Source organism: Garra rufa, chromosome 1, assembly GCF_049309525.1.
Source record: "Garra rufa chromosome 1, GarRuf1.0, whole genome shotgun sequence".
Classification (NCBI taxonomy): Eukaryota; Metazoa; Chordata; class Actinopteri; order Cypriniformes; family Cyprinidae; genus Garra; species Garra rufa.
Window position 1 is genome coordinate 101,343,287 of NC_133361.1, and position 20,568 is coordinate 101,363,854.

General features: G+C 40.6%; 1 protein-coding gene across 1 annotated transcript in view; it reads left to right on the forward strand.

Moving 5' to 3' along the window:
• LOC141340999 (uncharacterized) overlaps positions 1-15,201 on the forward strand; it is a 38,253-nt gene extending 23,052 nt beyond the window's left edge. Inside the window, exon 2 of the mRNA XM_073846129.1 lies at positions 8,523-15,201. Coding sequence (XP_073702230.1) covers positions 8,523-9,859 — 1,337 coding nt within the window. The 3' untranslated portion in view covers positions 9,860-15,201. The remainder of the gene's footprint in view (positions 1-8,522) is intronic.
• The last annotated feature ends 5,367 nt before the right edge of the window (positions 15,202-20,568 follow it).

Sequence of the window (20,568 nt, forward strand, 5' to 3'; positions counted from 1 at the left end):
GCCGATGGCCGTCAAGGTTGACGAGGTCTTTATTGATGATCCGCCTTGGAGCTCATCTGGTTGACATCCACGGCTATTGAAGTCATCTCTAGGTGGTGATCCACGATCTAAGCTGGGTACGGACTGGATCCGGGGGACTGGAGTGACCATCTGATCCAGATACAGGCTGGATCTGGTGGCTACGGTGACCTCGGAATAAGAATGAAACAGACTAATATTAGCGTAGATGCCATTCTTTTTACGATGCAACGAGTGCATCAGGTGTTATGGGAGGTGTTTTCGGTTCCGGTTGACCTAATTAATGCAGCCTAACAATCCTTTAACGGATTTGAATTATAGAAATGTGTTAATGATTTTATGTGTAAGCCAGGTTAAAGAGATGTGTCTTTAATCTAGATTTAAACTGACAGAGTGTGTCTGCCTCCCGAACAGTGTTAGGTAGATTGTTCCAGAGTTTAGGCGCTAGATAAGAAAATGATCTGCCGCCGGCAGTTGATTTTGATATTCTAGGTATTATCAAATTGCCAGAATTTTGAGAACGCAGCGGACGTGAAGGACTATAATACGATAGGAGCTCGTTCAAGTACTGAGGAGCTAAACCATTGAGGGCTTTATAAGTAATTAGCAAGATTTTAAAATCTATACGATGTTTAATAGGGAGCCAATGCAGTGCTGACAGAACCGGGCTAATATGGTCATACTTTCTGGTTCTAGTAAGAACTCTAGCTGCTGCATTTTGGACCAGCTGGAGTTTGTTTATTAAGCGTGCAGAACAACCACCCAATAAAGCATTACAATAATCTATCCTTGAGGTCATGAACGCATGAATTAATGTTTCAGCATTTGACATTGATAGCATAGGTCGTAATTTCGATATATTTTTAAGATGGAAAAATGCGGTTTTGCAGATGCTAGAAATGTGGCTCTCAAAGGAGAGATTGCTATCGAATAGGACGCCTAGGTTCCTAACTGATGATGACGAATTTACAGAGCAGCCATCTAGTATTAGACTGTGTTTTAGGTCATTACTTGTGGAGGTTTTAGGTCCAATAATTAATACCTCTGTTTTTTCAGAATTTAACAGTAAGAAGTTATTCGCCATCCAGTTTTTAATATCAGCTATGCATTCTGTTAGTTTTTCGAATGGATATGTTTTGCCGGGCTGCGAAGAAATATAGAGCTGAGTATCATCAGCGTAACAATGAAAGCTAACACCATGTTTCCTGATGATATCTCCCAAGGGTAACATGTAAAGCGTAAAAAGTAATGGCCCTAGCACTGAGCCTTGAGGTACTCCATACTGCACTTGCGATCTAAATGATACCTCTTCATTTATTGCCACAAACTGATGACGGTCAGACAAGTACGATTTGAACCATGCCAGTGCACTACCACTAATGCCTACATAATTTTCAAGTCTATTTAAAAGAATGTTGTGGTCAATAGTATCAAATGCGGCACTAAGATCCAGTAGCACTAATAGAGAGATGCAACCACGATCGCTTGACAATAGCAGGTCATTTGTTACTCTAATTAGAGCAGTCTCAGTACTATGATATGGTCTAAAACCTGACTGGAAATCCTCGCCGATACCATTTTTCTCTAAGAAGGAGCATAATTGTGAGGATACTACCTTTTCTAGTATCTTTGACAGAAAAGGGAGATTCGAAATTGGTCTGTAGTTAATTAATTCATAGGGGTCAAGTTGTGGTTTTTTAATGAGTGGCTTAATAACAGCTATTTTGAAGGTTTTGGGGACATATCCTAATGATAGTGACGAATTAATAATATTCAGAAGAGGATCTATGACTTCTGGAAGTACCTCCTTTAGTAGCTTAGATGGAATAGGGTCTAACATACATGTTGTGGGTTTAGATGATTTAACAAGTTTATACAATTCCTCCTCTCCTATAATAGAGAATGAATGGAATTGTTCCTCAGGAGATCTACAACGCACTATCTGATGCGATACTGTAGCGGGCGGCTGTATGGTTACAATTTTATCTCTAATAGTGTCTATCTTGGAGGTAAAGTACGTCATAAAGTCATTACTGCTGTGCTTTTGGGAAATGTCTAAACCTGTTGCTGCAATATTTTTAGTTAATTTAACCACAGTATTGAACAAATACCTAGGGTTATGTTTGTTTTCTTCTAAGAGAGATGAAAAGTAATCCGATCTGGCAGTTTTTAATGCTTTCCTATAAGATAAATTACATTCACGCCAAGCAGTACGAAAAACCTCTAGTTTTGTTTTCCTCCAGCTGCGTTCCATTTTTCGTGCTTTTCTCTTTAGGGCGCGGGTATGATCGTTATACCACGGTGTTACACTGTTTTTCTTAATCTTTTTTAGGTGCACTGGAGCAACTGTATCTAAAGTGCTAGAAAAGAGAGAGTCCATAGTTTCTATTACATCATCAAGTTTTTCTGAGCTATTGGATATGCTGAGGAATTCAGATAAGTCAGGAAGATTACTTACAAAGCAGTCTTTTGTAGTAGAAGTGATGGTTCTACCGTATTTGTAGCAAGGAATTGAATTAACAGTTTTAGCTATCTGGATTATACAAGAGACTAGATAATGATCTGAGATATCATCGCTTTGCTGCAGAATTTCAACGCCATTAACATCAATTCCATGTGACAGTATTAAATCTAGAGTATGATTTCGGCAATGAGTAGGACCTGACACGTGTTGTCTAACCCCAATCGAGTTCAAAATATCTATAAATGCTGTTCCTAATGCATCTTTTTCATTATCAACATGGATGTTAAAATCACCCACTATCAAGACTTTATCTGCGGCCAGCACTAATTCGGATAGAAAATCAGCAAATTCTTTAATAAAGTCTGTATGGTGCCCTGGTGGCCTGTATACAGTAGCTAACACAAACGTCACAGGGGATTTATCATTAGTACTTGTTTCTCTGGATAATGCTATATGAAGCACCATAACTTCAAACGAGTTATAATTGAAGCCCGTTCTCTGAGAGACATTGAGAATACTGCTATAAATAGTAGAAACACCTCCTCCTTTACCTTTTAGACGCGGTTCATGTTTATAACAGTAATCTTGGGGGGTGGACTCGTTTAAAATAATGTAATCGTCTGGTTTTAGCCAGGTTTCTGTCAAACAGAGCACATCTAGGTTATGATCAGTGATCATATCATTTACAAAAAGTGCTTTCGTAGAAAGGGACCTGATATTCAATAAGCCAAGCTTTATCAATTGTTTCTCTGTATTATATATATTTTTTATTTGTTGAACATCAATTAAATTGTTAGTCTTGATTTGATTCAGGCGTTTTTTTGTGTTTTCTAGCTCGGGGAACAGACACAGTCTCTATAGAGTGATATCTAGGTGAAAGGGTCTCTATGTGCTGAGAATTAACTGATTTCTGTGACGTGAGGCGGCTAGCAGATGGTCGGTTTAGCCAGTCTGTCTGCTTCCTGACCTGGGCCCCAGTGAGTCAAGTGCAAACTCTAAGACTATGTGCCATATTTCTAGATAGAAGAGATGCTCCACATCCGGAGGGATGAAGACCATCTCTTTTCAACAGGTCAGGTCTGCCCCAAAAGCTTGTCCAATTGTCTATGAAACCTATGTTATTTTGCGGGCACCACTTTGACATCCAGCCATGGAGTGACCACAGTCTACTGTGAATCTCGTCACCACGATAAGCCGGGAGGGGACCAGAGCATATTACAGTGTCTGACATCGTACTTGCAAGTTCACACACCTCTTTAACATTATTTTTAGTGATCTCCGACTGGCGAAGTCGAACATCATTAGCGCCGACGTGAATAACAATCTTACTGAATTTACGTTTAGCATTAGCCAGCACTTTTAAATTTGCCAAGATGTCAGGCGCTCTGGCTCCCGGTAAACATTGGACTATGTTGGCTGGTGTCTCTATTTTCACGTTCCGTACAATAGAATCGCCAATTACTAGAGCACTTTCATCAGGTTTCTCAGTGGGTGCTTCACTGAGTGGGGAGAACCTGTTTGATGTTCTGATCGGAACGGAAGAGCGGTGTTTTGACCCGCGACTATGCCGCCTCACAGTCACCCAATTGCCCTGCTGCATGGGCGTTGTTACCGGAACCGAACAATGTACAGGGCTTTCTGAGCTAGTCACATCCAAAACCGTATCTAAGGCCCTCACATTCTTACTATCCTCCATTAAAGTTTGGATGCGTGACTCTAGTTCTGAAATCTTCTCTGTCAGCCTGACTATATTCCTGCATTTATCACATGTATAAGGCTCACTGCTGACAGAGATAGATAAGCTATACATGTGGCAAGCAGTGCAGACTACAATTGTAGGAGAAGAAGCCATTACTCACCGTGATTGTAGAATGATTTCAACTTACCAATGTTGTTAGAGTTCCTGAAGAACAGATCAGGGGGAGAAAAAACGGAACGGAACCGGCTAAAAGAGTACTAACGATATTAAACACGAGAAAAAATAAATAAAAACGTGAATGGAACGCAGATGGCAAGTTAACCGGCCAGCGCAATGCTAAAAATAGTAAACAAGAGTTAAAAGCGTGAATGGAGTGCGAGCGGCAAATTAACCGGCTATGGAATGCTAACGTGCTGCACTCGTGATTATAGAATAAGGCGAACAATCAAATTAGTCAGATTAGTTTGATGGATAAGACCAGAAATTAAATTAAGCTATATCTATCAATTTAAAACGGCAGAATTAACAATAAGATAGAGAATCCAGTAGAAAATCCAGTAGAAAAACGAAGCTGCAGAGAGCTAACGTTACAAACAAACAGACCACACTGCAGCAAGGCAAACAGGAAGCAGGGAAACAGCGAAACAGCGACACCCACAGGACAGGAGGAGAGCAAGCTCTACAGCAGCAATGGACAGAGTGATTACAGTGATTGTATGAGATTCAAATGAGTTATAATTGCATAGAGGAGAATGGGTTGAGTATTTCCAGTTGTTAGAAATAAGAAGTCCCGTCCCCCCGCCCCTTCCAGTGTGACGAGGGGTGTGAGAGAAGGAAAAGTTATTAGAAAGAGCAGCTGGGGTTGCAGAGTCTTCTGGACGAATCCAGGTCTCAGTCAAACCTAGAATGCTCAAACCAGATTGCACAGAAAATGCTGAAATGAAGTCAGTTTTGTTGACAGCTGATTGACAGTTCCAGAGTCCAACCGTGAAAGAGAAAGGTTCAGTGGAAGAAGTGTCGATAGGACGCAGGTTAGATATATTGCGTCGACGTGTGCGTGTGATATTAGTGCGGTGTGAAGAGACCACCGGAATGAGTTGGAAACACATGATAGAGGAGGACAGAAAGAAGAGTGAAATAAAGGAGAGGAGTACTTAAGTGCGTTGTCGGTGTCGTTGCTCGGTTAAAGTCGCGCAGGAAAAGTCGCAAGTCTTTACTCTCGTCGGTCTTCACGCGAGGAGGCTGAACGCTTCCGCTGAAGCTTCAGCGTCAGCTGTTCTGACGCAGTTAAATAGACAACCAAACAGTGCTTCAATGATAAAAGCTAGGGACGCCTCCTAGGCTCAGTGAGCCGCAAATGTCTCGCCCGCACGCAAAATGGCTCAATCGAAACTCAAAAAGCAACAGCTTCGCACTTGTAATAGCTCCAGAAGGGAACGATATAACAAAAACAAAAGCTTCCCTTGGCCGTACGCTCAGTTATCAATTTTAATGATAGCAATAAAAACTAGAATTTAAAGCAAAAACAATCGCAGGACAAATAACAGAAGAACACTCCTTTTCTAACAGTGAATAGATGTAAATAAAACAAACGAATAATTAAATAGAACAACAGAGTACTTTAAGAAGCAGCTCAAAATTAATATTAACGAATAAGTGAATAGAAACTACAGAGTGCGTTTTAGAAGCAGCTCAAATTTAATATTAACCAATAAGTAAATAGAAACTACAGAGTGTGTTTTAGAAGCAGCTCAAAGTGCGTTTTAGAAGCAGTTCAAATTTAATATTAACCAATAAGTAAATAGAAACTACAGAGTGCGTTTTAGAAGCAGCTCAAATTTAATATTAACCAATAAGTAAATAGAAACTACAGAGTGCGTTTTAGAAGCAGCTCAAATTTAATATTAACAAATAAGTGAATAGAAACTACAGAATGCTTAAGAGAACAGCGGCTTAAAATTAATACTTAGGAATAAGTAATTAAACAGAAACGACAAAGTGCTTTTAGCAGCAACTCTAAGTAACGACCGCCTAGCGAAATAGTATTAAAGTAGACACTTACGCGCTGTCGTTCTTTCTCGTCTGAGGACTGAACTCACTTTCCCGCAGTATGGAAAGTAAGCAAACTACTTAAGCAGTATTCTCGCTAGCCACGCCTCCTAGGCTCAGTGAGCCGCAAATGTCTCGCCCGCACGCAAAATGGCTCAATCGAAACTCAAAAAGCAACAGCTTCGCACTTGTAATAGCTCCAGAAGGGAACGATATGACAAAAACAAAAGCTTCCCTTGGCCGTACGCTCAGTTATCAATTTTAATGATTGCAATAAAAACTAGAATTTAAAGCAAAAACAATCGCAGGACAAATAACAGAAGAACACTCCTTTTCTAACAGTGAATAGATGTAAATAAAACAAACGAATAATTAAATAGAACAACAGAGTACTTTAAGAAGCAGCTCAAAATTAATATTAACGAATAAGTGAATAGAAACTACAGAGTGCGTTTTAGAAGCAGCTCAAATTTAATATTAACCAATAAGTAAATAGAAACTACAGAGTGCGTTTTAGAAGCAGCTCAAAGTGCGTTTTAGAAGCAGTTCAAATTTAATATTAACCAATAAGTAAATAGAAACTACAGAGTGCGTTTTAGAAGCAGCTCAAATTTAATATTAACCAATAAGTAAATAGAAACTACAGAGTGCGTTTTAGAAGCAGCTCAAATTTAATATTAACAAATAAGTGAATAGAACTACAGAGTGCTTAAGAGAACAGCGGCTTAAAATTAATACTTAGGAATAAGTAATTAAACAGAAACGACAAAGTGCTTTTAGCAGCAACTCTAAGTAGCGTCCGCCTAGCGAAATAGTATTAAAGTAGACACTTACGCGCCGTCGTTCTTTCTCGTCTGAGGACTGAACTCACTTTTCCTTTAAGTGAATGCTCTTCAATTCCTGGTGCGGAGACTGCCAGTTTGGCCCAGTTAACTGTCCAGTTGGTACAGTGCTGGAGTTCTTACAGGCCCGTCTCTCCTCCGGGTTAACCCACTCCACCATGAAGGTTTACATGGCGGCCATAGCAGCTTACCATGCCTCTCTCTTGGTGGCACTTCAGTGGGCAGACACCCATTAGCTACGTTTCCTCCACGGTGCGTTGAAACTGGCTGATGAGCAGTCATGAGTGGCCGGTTAGCCTTTGATCTACGGAGGGGTCATCATCTCATGTGGCCCTGTTTTGCCTGAATATGCTGGCCATTTTTCAGGCTCTGAGACATGTTCTCCAAGACCTAAGAGATCACCATGTAGGTCACCTTCGATAGGTTCTTCGGCCTAGATTTCCGAACCTCTCCTGTCTACTTTGTTCTCTCGCCCTTTGACAGGGACACTTCTTCAGTATGGTGGCGTGGGCATCTCGTTCCCATAGCGTTTCGACGCAGCTCGACATTCCTGGAAGGGAACACGTCTAGGTTACGTATGCACGTCATCACGCGATTCCATCGGACTGATTACACACGTGATTCAAAGCGTGGTCACGCTGAGAGCGTTTTCATAGCATTTCGACGCAGCGTCTCATTCCCTTCCCTTCTGGGAACTAGGGTTACATACATAACCTAGAGGTGTTTTCATTTAAAGGTTATCTTCTGATGTGATGTTTTGTTTTTTTAATGTAAGTTATAGGGTATTTTCCATTTAAAAGGTCAGTGTTACAGACCAGTGGTTCCCAACCACGTTCCTGGAGGCCCCCAAAGACTGCACATTTTGCATCTCTCTTTTGTCTCACACCCCCATTTTAGTGCAGGTGTGCACAACCCTATTCTTAAAGATTTACCATCCTTCAAAGTTTAGCTCTGACCCTGATCAAACACACTTGAACCAGGTAATTTATCCCTTAATCTGAGAAACATGCAGTATTGGGGGCTCCATGAACGTGGTTGGGACTCGCTGTAACAGCCCATTTTTATGATTGGCTTACATTATGGCCCCCTTATTAAAACTTCAGAAAGAATTATTGTGTGATGAGTTGTTCATGTGATGGTTGAGTTGGGAGTTTGTCCATTTCCTTGCCTTTCTCATATTTGTTGCATTTGATCACCTAGAAGAAAAAAATGGTACGTCAAAATTGAGATACGTCTATATCTAGGTTTCCTAAACTATTGTTAGATTAAATAAATTGTATAGCAGCCAGCTTAAACTCTATCGGACACCAGCCAACTATGATCAGGTTTGGACACCATGATATGAGATCTATCATACATACATTACATACATTATCTACATGTTTTGGTGTTACCTGCTTTGTGGCATTAAACTGGGGTTAACTTTTATTTCTTTGTTTTCCCACCTTAGGCCCAACAGCACTGAAAGAGGAGAGAGAAATACTGAATGAAACTGAAGAGAATGTCTTCATAACTGGAAAAAAATCATTTTGTTCCTTACAATCAGAAAATACACTTACACAAAAAAGAGCTCAAAAGACAAGAACTAGGAGTTTCTTCACTTGCTTTCATCATGGAAAGAGTTTCAATGAACACGGAGAATTTAAAGTCCACAAGAAAATTCACACTGGAGAGAGGCATTTCATCTGTCAACAATGTGGAAAGAGTTTCACTCGAAATACAAACCTTAAAGTCCACATGAAAATTCACACAGGAGAGAAATCTTTCATCTGCCAAAAGCAGGGAAAGAGTTTCAATGAACGAGGAGAATTTAAAGTTCACAAGAAAATTCACACTGGAGAACGGCGTTTTATCTGTCAACCGTGTGGAAAAAGTTTCAGTCACAAAGGAACCCTTAAAATCCACATGAAAATTCACACTGGGGAGAAGCCTTTCATCTGCCAACAGTGTGGAAAGAGTTTCAGTCAAAAAACAAACCTTAAAGTCCACATGAAAATTCACACAGGAGAGAAGTCTTTCATCTGCCAACGGTGTGGAAAGAGTTTCAGTCAAAATACAAACCTTAAAGTCCACATGAAAATTCACACTGGAGAGAAGCGTTTCATCTGCCAACAGTGTGGAAAGAGTTTCACTCGAAAAACAACCCTTGAAGACCACATTAAAATTCACACAGGAGAGAAATCTTTCATCTGCCAACAGTGTGGAAAGAGTTTCAGTCAGAATACAAACCTTAAAGTCCACATGAAAATTCACACTGGAGAGAAATCTTTCATCTGCCAGCAGTGTGGAAAGAGTTTCATTCAAAAAGAAACCCTTAAAGTTCACATGAAAATTCACACAGGAGATAAGACTTTTACCTGCCAACAGTGTGGAAAGAGTTTCAGTCAAAAAACAAACCTTAAAGTCCACATGAAAATTCACACAGGAGAGAAGTCTTTCATCTGCCAACAGTGTGGAAAGAGTTTCAGTCAAAATACAAACCTTAAAGTCCACATGAAAATTCACACAGGAGAGAAATCTTTCATCTGCCAACAGTGTGGAAAGAGTTTCACTCGAAAAACAACCCTTGAAGACCACATTAAAATTCACACAGGAGAGAAATCTTTCATCTGCCAACAGTGTGGAAAGAGTTTCAGTCAGAATACAAACCTTAAAGTCCACATGAAGATTCACACAGGAGAGAAATCTTTCATCTGCCAACAGTGTGGAAAGAGTTTCAGTCAAAATACAAACCTTAAAGTCCACATGAAAATTCACACAAGAGAGAAGCGTTTCATCTGCCAATAGTATAGAAAGAGTTTCACTCGATAAGTAAACCCTGAAAGTCACAAGAGAATTCACACAGGAGATAACTCTTTCACGTGCCATCAGTGTGGAAGAAGTTTCAGTAATCCTGGAAACCTTAGAGTCCACCTGAGAGTTCACCCTGGAGAGAAGCCTTACACATGCAATCAATGTGGAAAGAGTTTCAGTAAATGAGGAAACCTTGACAAGCACATGAATATCAACATTAGAGAAAGCCTTTTTATCTGCGAACAGTGTGGAAAGAGTTTCACTCTAAAAGAAAATCTTAACAGGCACATTAAAATCCACAATAGAGAAGGCTGACAGATCCCCTCAGTGTGGAAAGAGTTTCAACCAAAATGTATAAAACCTTGATTCTGATTGGTTGAGCCACATATGAAGCTGTCGTAAATTGCTCTACAAACAGACATTCTTTATTGCCAATGTGTTGCTCAGAAAAAAACAATCTAGGGTCCGGACCAATCAGACACAGTTGTTCATTAGATTTACCAAATAATAAATTTTTCATTAGATTAACAAATGATCACAGTCCCCCTTCACCCAATCCACAACACTTGCTGCCATGATGTCTACAAATTGTCTTACTATGGCAACCAGGACTCCTCTGCCAGACCAGATAAACTTTATGACTCAAAAGTATGTGGAGAAAAGATGGTTCTCTTACGAGAGGTCTCTCGTACTGAGTAAGTATCTTACGCTCGGGGAAAATCCTTTTCTGCGAGATATTGAAGCCAAAAATTATCCTTAATTTTGAAATAATGTAAAGCGCGTTGCAGCAGCATACAGACATAGGCGAAACAGCTTGCGTGCCTATTGGCTGCTCTGCGGCAACTGCTGCAGCCTATAGAGTGAGGCCTGGCGCGACGGCAAATCCAATGGGGGCATTTCTCGCCCTTTGCGTCACTTCCCGCCAAAAAGGGCATGGTCTAGGCCTATAAAAACCGCTCGCAGGCAGCTATTATCTGATTTTTCATCCTTCAAGCGAAGCACACGCATCGCTGGAGCTGGATAAGAAGCCGCCGTCGACTGCAAGCATCTCAGCGGGACGAGCCACTGAAGCTGCTGGCCACGCCGCCTTCCGTGCCTTCCTGCTGCGCTTTCCGGCGCCTATATCCTTTCTTACCTGAAGTGTGTGTCGCCGCTGCGATTGGGAGAGCTTTGCGGACCTCGCTTCCCCCACCCACGCTCCGTCAGGTACGAGAGCTTCGATTGAAGCAGAGTTAATGAGGATCCTCACACAGGCCAAGGCGAGCCTGGGCCTCGAGTGGTCTTCACCAGAACAGCCCGCTCTCAACCGGCTGGATGGCCGTTTTCTGCCGAAAGGGGAGCGCGCTTCAAGCCTTTTCTTCCTGAGCTACATGAAGAACTGGCTAAGTCCTGGAGCGCCCCCCACTCGGCGAGAGTGCGCCCATCCTCTCCACTTTCACCCGCTGGCCTGTTTGGATCCTCTGTCAAAGATTTCGCAGAGAGATTCGCAGAGGTGCGGAAAGCGTCTCAGGCAATGAGGCACTTCCTGCCAAAGCGTTCCAGTTCTGCAGCCGGCCATGATAAACCACCTGTGCAGAGCTCACGCCCTCAGCCACAGCCCGCTGCCGCAGCTTCCAAACGTCACTGAGCGCAAGACGCGAGACCGCGTTCCCGCTCTTCTGGCCGCCGTCCCGTTGGGCGTGGCCCGGTGCCCAGAATTGTGCTAAAGCCTGAGCCTCCGAAGCTGTCCTAGCAAAGCAAGTAAAAAGACGGTGCACAAGTCCCACTGTCGCCGGACCCCCACCAAAGGTATTTGCTAGTTCAGTTCCAAAAAAATGTGACTGTTCCAGTGTTATATGCAGCCAACAAACCATCGGTTCAGGATGCTCATGACCAGAAAAATCCTCTCGCAAGTTCGCCAAGGAGACGCCAAGGTTCGTGTCAGTGGATGTGAAAGACGCATATTTTCAAATACAGATAGCTCAAAAAATTTCAGAAAATGCTGGGTCTCATGGCCTCAGCATCATCAGTTCTCCAGCTGGGTCTGCTCTGCATGCACCCACTGCAGTTCTGGCTGAAAGCGTGGTCCGGTCGGCTTCGTCTCACGGTCAATCAGAAATGTGTCACAGCCCTGAAACCGTGGAAAGTAGTCGACTGGTTCCAGTCAGGTGTAAGCCTGGGGACTTCCTCGAGAATAAAAGTGGTGTCTACGAGCGTGTCCACCTCGGGATGGGGGGCTCTGCTCGAGGGAAGACCGTCTTTTGGCCAGGGGTCAGAACGGGAAAAGCTCCTGCATATCAACTGCCTCGAAATGCTGGCAGTACAGAACGCGCTGACGCGCTTCTGTCCCCAAATAAAAGGAAACCATGTACTAGTCTGCTTGGACAACATGTCAGTGGTTTCCTACATAAATCGCCAGGGCGGTCTCAGGTCCAAAAACCTATACAGACTTGCAGAATGCATCCTGGTATGGGCGCAGCGCAACCTGTGCTCGCTGAAAGCAGCGCATGTGTTGGGGCTTCTAAACATAGGGCCAGACAGACTGTCCAGGAACAACATTCCAGCAGGCGAATGGTCTCTACACCCACAGACAGTACAACTACTGTGGAAAAAATTTGGCAGAGCGGAAGTAGACCTGTTTGCATCTCTGAACAACGCTCACTGTCTGGAATTTTTCTGAAAAAGCAGATACGCTCTGGCCCACGAATGGCCCCGCCGTCATCTCTATGCGTTTCCCCCCATTTCTCTCCTTCCTCAGGTGATAGAGAGGGTCAGGGAAAAAGGATGTTCAATACTGCTGGTAGCGCCATTTTGGGAAAACCAGCCCTGGTTCCCAGCGCTAATGCAGCTGACGAGCACTGCCCCGTGGCCGATACCAGTGAGGAGAGACCTTCTCTCTCAGGCCAGCGGCTCGATTTGGCATCATCACCCAGAGCTGTGGTCCCTTCATGTCTGGGCCACCAGCGAATATATGATGAACTCCCTAAAGGAGTATGAAACACGATCACGCAGGCTAGAGCCCCTTCTACGAGATGGCTCTATTCCTCAAAATGGTCTGTGTTTTCGCTTTCCTTTCTACAAGAGCTGCTGGACAAGGGCAGAACCCCATCCACGCTCAAAGTCTATGTGGCGGCCATAACAGCGTTTTTGAGGATAACGTTAGGTCAGTCAATAGGACGGAACGATTTAGTTATTCGCTTCCTGAAGGGAGCTAGAAGACTGAATCCCCCCAGACCTCCCTCAGTCTCAGTATGGGACCTTTCTGTGGTACTAGAGGCCACGAAAGGTGGACCATTCGAGCCTCTGCAGACGATTGATTTGAAATACCTATCTCTTAAGACTGTGTTTCTGCTGGCTCTCTGTGAGCACGACGTGCATGGAGTTTGGACCTAATGACTCTAAAGTCATTCTCAAACCCAAACATTGTTACGTTCCAAAATCCCTCAACACACCATTAAGGGCACAGGTCATCGCGCTGTCAGCCCTACCGGTCACTGATGAGGAAATGGACGCGAGCCTCCTATGCCCAGTCAGGGCATTACGAGCTTACATGTCTCGCTCGTCTGCTTTTAGACAGACAGAACAGCTTTTTGTTTAGTTTTATAGGCGTCCCAAGGGACTGGCCGTGTCAAAACAGAGCTTATCCAGATGGATAGTTGATGCTATTGTGCTGGCATATGCTTCCAAGGGCATGCAGTGCCTGCTAAGTGTCAGATCACATTCCACGAGGGGCGTGGCCTCATCATGGGCTTGGTCGAGTGGGATTGCCTTGCAAGATATTTGTACGGCGGCGGGCTGGGCCTCTCCGTCTACATTTATAAGGTTTTACAACCTGGAGGTTCCCGCCTTACACGCCAGGCTGCTGTCAGTCTAGATGTTCAGTGTTGTCTGACCTGATGTTATCAGCTTGGAATGCTGCGTCTACTGAGCACAGCTCTAGGATCGACAGTGAAAGTAGTAGCACAAGATGTGCCTGGGCAAACTGTGTGAAGACCCTTATTTTTACGTCAGCTCAAGCCGTAACCCCACCCTGTATGTACGTTAACTTAGCGTCTGAGTGACGCTGCACTGTGTGGAAAAGTGCGGCGTTGCCCCTCCGTCTTCCCCGGACTCCCTGTGAGTTCTATAGGTGATTATGAACTGTATGAACCCTGGGACTTTGCCCTTGGGTATTTGGTGTCAGATCTCAGCATGCACGGCAGAAAAACCAGATAATAGCTGCCTGCGAGCGGTTTTTATAGGCCTAGACCACGCCCTTTTAGGCAGGAAGCGACGCAAAGGCCTCGCTCTATAGGCCGCTGCAGTTGCTGCAGAGCAGCCAATAGGCGCGCAAGCTGTTTCGCCTTTGTCTGTATGCTGCTGCAACGCGCTTTACATTATTTAAAAATTAAGGATAATTTTTGGCTTAAATATCTCGCAGAAAAGAATTTTCCCCGAGCGTAAGATACTTATGCAGTACTCTTTCCCTCTCTAGAGAGAGCCGAGGTTACGTTAGTGACAGAGTACGCTTATGTTATCTTTTGATATCTATGCAACATATTAGTGTTTTATGAATCTATAGTAGTTTTTGCATGTACAACCAATCCCAGTACATATGCAAATACCATGCTTACAGACAAAAAGTCACAAACATTTCCTCCAAAAGCTAAAAAGTCTCTCTAGCCTCCCAATGATCAATTGCCCTGGCCTCCCAATTACCTTTTTCTCCTAACTGTAAACCCCATAGGACATAAAGGCTTCACACAGTGACTCGGTTCAGTTCTCCTGGCTTTTCTCAGTTCTTTTAGTCCCGTATCTCATCACCTTGCCATCTTCTGGTTGATAAGTCCTAGAGCCGATGCTTCTGCGGCTGGCAGGCCTTAAACTCCTAGGAAGATGAGGAAAACTTGTCTTTACATTCCCCAAAGATCACAGGATTTCAGCTCTGTCTCTCAGCTCATCATTCTTCTTTACTTCCCACCTTGGAAGAAACTCCCAATCACCACAGAGTGAGGACACCTTTGGAACTCATCGATTTTCAAACCAAGAAAAACGTGATCCCAAGTCCAAAAACTTGAAACCATCAAGACTTTCATCCGAGACTAAATCCAAACACTCTTCAACGACCAAGGCAATGCAAGTTTCATACATTTAACTAAAAAAATAAATAATTTAATTTAATAGTTTAATTTATAAACCCTGTTGTAAAATGGCACTGATGGTTTCATTCAGGTGGTTAAGTGACTATTCTCATAGCGTCATTTTTCTTGTTTATCTAATGGCTCCATTTATCCAACCTGACTTGCCCTTTCTCCATGTATGAGTGATTTTATGTTTGTTTGTTGATTAGTCATGTGTTAGTCCTTAATTAATAAAATTCTTGTGCACAAATTACATGAGGTTCTGATTCTGTCTTGTAAATTAATGTCCCTTTACGAATCTGATCAAGCTACATATTCTAATGCATTAATACTGTAAGAACTTTTTTTTTTTGCGGCCAAGAAAATATCATTGCTTAGAGTTGTTGTGAAATTAACCTGAATGATTGCTGGACGAATACATTAGTTGATGGCGATATTTAATTCTGCTACAGTAACTACTGGCAGCTGATATAAATAATTGAAATCAAAATTAGTCATAAATTAATTATTTACATACATTTCCCTCTTAAGCTAATTCACAACAACTATTTGTGAGGAAGTTGTAGAGAATTTTATTAGCTCAAAGAATTTCAAATTGATCAACATGTGTGTACAAGTGTTTCTTACTTCACATGTGTTCTGCAAATCTCCACCAGGTCTTTTGACCAATGAATAGGATGAAATGAGTTATTTAAAACATACATTTCAGTCAGGGAAAGTAGTTTAACTCACAGGAAATTGTGTATAATAATCGCAGGGGTTAAAGTAAAAAAAAATCCTGAGCCTGAACTTTTTTTTGGGGGGGGGGGGGTTACTTCAAATATTGACGATAATAAAAAAATTAAGTAACAAAAGCTTTAAGTGCTTAAAAAACTGAACTGCTAAACTGAAGATTAGAAGTAAAATCAAGGCCATTATCACTTATTTTTCCTTTTTTTCTGGGTTGTATATCCTGAATGACAAATCATGTTCTGCTATAAATGTGCACAAACGTATTTTTAAATCGCAGACACGGTCAGCAGTGATGCGCGGATCAGTGGATAAACAACCCGAACCCGACCGCTGTTTTCAACTAACCCGCCCGCAACTCGAACCGCAAAATAAAAAAAGAAGATCCGCTTCCTGACCCGCATGTTTAATATTAGTGCGATTATGCGGTGGAGATGCGTTCATTGTCAAACATCATTCGGCATTAATTAGGTAATTTTGTCAAATGAAATGTTCTTGATTAAAAGAAAAATACAGATTGTTCATGTTGTGATTTAGTTTGTCTTGCCTTTATACAGATTTAAATAGTTTCACTTTCGAAGTAGGCTACTCTAAATTATGTCAGTGATTCTCCGATGTTAAATATGATCAAGAGTTATTTTATTTCGATCTAATAAAAGTTAAGAAATAAGATTAGCCTATAGTCCTAAATATTAGAGACTATAAGCTAATTTCTTTTTTTCTTAACTGTTATTCTTCTAAAAATGATCAAGAATATCAAATCAACTTAATAGACTAGGTTAACGACTTTACTTATACAAACATAAGAAGGCATTTCAAAATGAAGTTTTCATATATAAATTCAGGAATCACGAATATGACAAAATTTTATATATTTATATATTATATATAAATATATAAAATTTTGTCATATTCGTTATAAATATATAAAATTTTGTCATATTCGTGATTCCTGAATTTATATATGAAAAATTCATTTGAAGGCCGGATTAACCATACGGGCAACTGGGCAATTGCCCAGGGGCCCACGACATCTAAAGGGCCCAGGACAGCAAGGGCACGAGCAAAATAAATTGCCTTATGTTATTTATCTTATTTACACAAAGGCATGTCATTTCTGTCTCTACATAGTCGCGCGTTTACAATGTCTCCTCCGCGAAAACACGGACGGGATCGTGCGCTCCATTCATAAAAACGGAATTTACTATAGCACGGAATACCACGGAATTTGTCGATTTTTGGATTAATAAATCAAAAGTTGGTCTGTCACTTAATTCAAATCGCGATATGGACTAGTGTCTGTGAAAGCTTAAATGCAAAAAGACCGTTTTAATATGAATGGTGGAGACGCGTTATTTTTTTTACTACGCTCGACGCTCAAGGTAATTTTTTGCATTTGCACCTCACATGAACAGATAAACTCAATCTCCAAAACTGCTGTGAGTGTCACTTCTACCGTTTCATTTAAGAAAACTAGCATCATATCATAGTGTACACATAAAAACTTCACGGCAACCTGTCAAAATAAAAGAACGATTCAACATGTAACAACAATATTAGTCTTGTATTCCTTTTGCACAGAATAATGTAGGTGTTTATTTATTCCTATTTAAATAATTTACATAAAACAATATATTTTAATTTACATAAAACATATAACAATATATAACAATATATATATATATATATATATATATATATATATATATATATATGATAAAAAATAAATATTACAACAAGATTAACCACTTAATTGTAGAAAAAAATACTACAATTATTATTTAAACGTTTTAAACTGAATATAATTTTCTTCCATGTATTGATTTTAACAGTAAACCTCTGTTTGTTTGCCAAAAATTTAAAGGGTTTATTTTTCATTTGATTAAAAATAAATAAATGTTTATGCTTTCATTTGATTATCAGAAAAATTAAAACACATAAGAATTTCAAAAAAAAAAAAAAAAAACGTTGGCTACTGGCAAATTGTTTGAAAGTGGTTGCTTATCTATTCATTTTTTTGTAATTCAAGTTTTTATTGTTTTCATTCGGTACATGACAAAACAAAAATGTATCAGTACTGCTTGCAAGGCCAGATTATTACAGTGGCTGAAATTAACAGAAATAGATGTATTAATAAATAAAGAGAGAAAATAAATAAACAGACAAATAAAACTTACAATGGTAATAATAGTAATGATAAGCCAAAATCATTGTGTCACATGAAAAGACAGTGTCACAAAAGACCAAAAATCTTCCCAAACCGGAATGTCCACAGGGACCCCTGCTTTTTTCTTATTATGTAGTTTGCAAAGCAAACGTTCGTACGAAGCTGTCTTAGTCATTATGTTGACCCATTCTTTTAACTCTGGGGTTCTGGGAGTTTTCCAGTGTTTCAAAATGACTCTAGCCGTCACAGAAACCCCCACCATAATCACTGCGAACTCTCCCTTTGTAGTATTTGGCATCTGCTCCCTGTCTCCTAATAGACACAACCTTGGTAATAACGGTATTGTTGTTCCAAGCCATTTGCTTAAAATATTTAAAGTTTGGTGCCATAAAGGCTGAATAATTGGACAATCCCAGATACAATGAATAAAAGTACCTCTATCCTTTTGACATTTCCAACAAACATCATTATTTGTCAGACCCATTCTATTGAGTCTAAGAGGTGTCAAATAAAACCTATGTATGATTTTGTACTGTGTAAATTGTCCTCTAGCTTCTCTTACATATTTGCCTGTATTTGACAATATTTTTTTCCACTCTTCGACCCCAATTACAATCCCAATGTCCTTTTCCCATATCGTCTTTAAATTAATGCAGTCATTGCTGAGCACCTGGTTGGTCGTCCTGTAAAATACGGAGGCTTTTTGTTGGGGATGAGGAAGTGTTAGGAAGTCCAAGACATGATTTCCGTCCATGTGCTGAATTTTTATGGAAACACAATTCCTAATTTGAAGATATTTCCAGAAGTTATCTTTTCCCTTTAAATTATACTTCTGTACAAGATTATTATAAGACATGAACACACCCTGTTCAAACAAGTCTGTCACAGTACACAAGCCATTCATATGCCATTTCTTCCAATATATGGGTGATTTCCCAATACAAATGGCAGAATTATACCATATGGAAGAGTATGGTTGTTTACATTGTGATAATTTATGCATCTTGTGGATCTTCGCCCAAACCTCTTTTGAGTGCTTCATGATAGGATTTGTGGTTGTGTCTAAACACTGGGACAAGTGGTCAATAGGACTGTATGGCCGTGACAAGGTTTTCTCAATAGTAACCCAATCTAATTGAGTATTATTATTCCAATGCTTGGCCAATTTGGCCATTTCAAAAGATATCTGATAGAGCCGAGGATCTGGTAATCCCAGCCCTCCCTTATCACGAGATGCACATAATTTGTTAAACTTTATCCTAGGCCTTTTCCCATTCCATAGGAAATGTTTAACCATTATATCATATTGTTTAAAGATCAACTGTGGTACTGTAAGGGGTAGCATCATCAGCACATAGTTAATTTGAGGCGAGACCACCATCTTAATTATATTTACTTTCCCCCATAAAGTTAGCTGAATTTTTCCCCATTTATCCAAGTTATTTTTTATGTTTTGTAGAAGTGGTGCCAAATTTAGCATAGAAATTTCTTCTAACTCCCTGCTTATCTTGATACCCAAATATTTTATTCCTTTTGGGATCCATCTAAAGCCAAATTTAGTTACCATATTTGCATTGCATATTCCGGATATAGGTGTAGCTTCCGACTTTGTCCAGTTAATTTTATATCCAGACACTTTGGAATAGGATTGAACTGTTTCCATTAAATGAGGTAAGGACTTATCTGGATCTTTTACCATGGCCAGAATGTCGTCGGCATATAGAAACAATTTGTGCTCTTTGTCGCCTCCCTGTACGCCTAAAATGTTTGCATTAGCCCTAACAGCAATGGCCAATGGTTCCAGTGTGATATTAAACAATAATGGCGATAGCGGACACCCCTGTCTTGTCCCCCTGGTGAGGTCAAAAGATGGAGAAACTTTACCATTGGTAATCACGCATGCCTTAGGTGCCTTATATAATGTTTGAACCCACTTTATGAAACAAGGCCCAAATCCAAAATGTGACAAAGTTGTAAATAGGAATTCCCAGTGAACCCGATCGAATGCCTTCTCTGCGTCGAGTGAGAGGGCAACTACTGGGTCAATTTTTTCTCTGTTTAACCAAATTAGATGGAGTAACCTTCTCATGTTATCTGTTGATGACCTATTCATCATAAATCCAACTTGATCAGGGTTTATAATGTTGGATAATACCTTTTCTAACCGTAACGCAAGAATTTTGCTAAGGATCTTGCAGTCTACATTAATCAAACTTATTGGCCGAAAATTTGAGGGTTCAGTTGGATCCCTATCTTTCTTAGGGATTACTGATATTAGAGCGTCGTTAAAAGAAGAGGGAAGAGATCCACTAGTATATGCCTCATTATATACTTGTGTTAAGGTGGGTGCAAGTAAATCTATATACTGTTTATAATATTCAACCGGGAGCCCATCTAACCCTGCTGACTTTCCATTCCTCATTATAGATATAGCTTTTCTGACTTCAAGTTCTGTTATTGGGCCTTCTAACATATTCATCTCCTCTGGGGACAATTTAGGCATTTTGAGTTTGGAGAAAAAACTATTCAATTCTTCTTGTTTAGGACTAATATCAGCTGTGTATAAATCTTTGTAAAACTTCTGTAAAACATTATTTATCTCCTTAGTTGACGTTACTACACTGTTTCCTTTCTTAATAGCTGATATCAAATTACATGTATTTTTTTGCTTCAGCTGTCTAGCAAGCAATTTACCAGTTTTCTCCCCT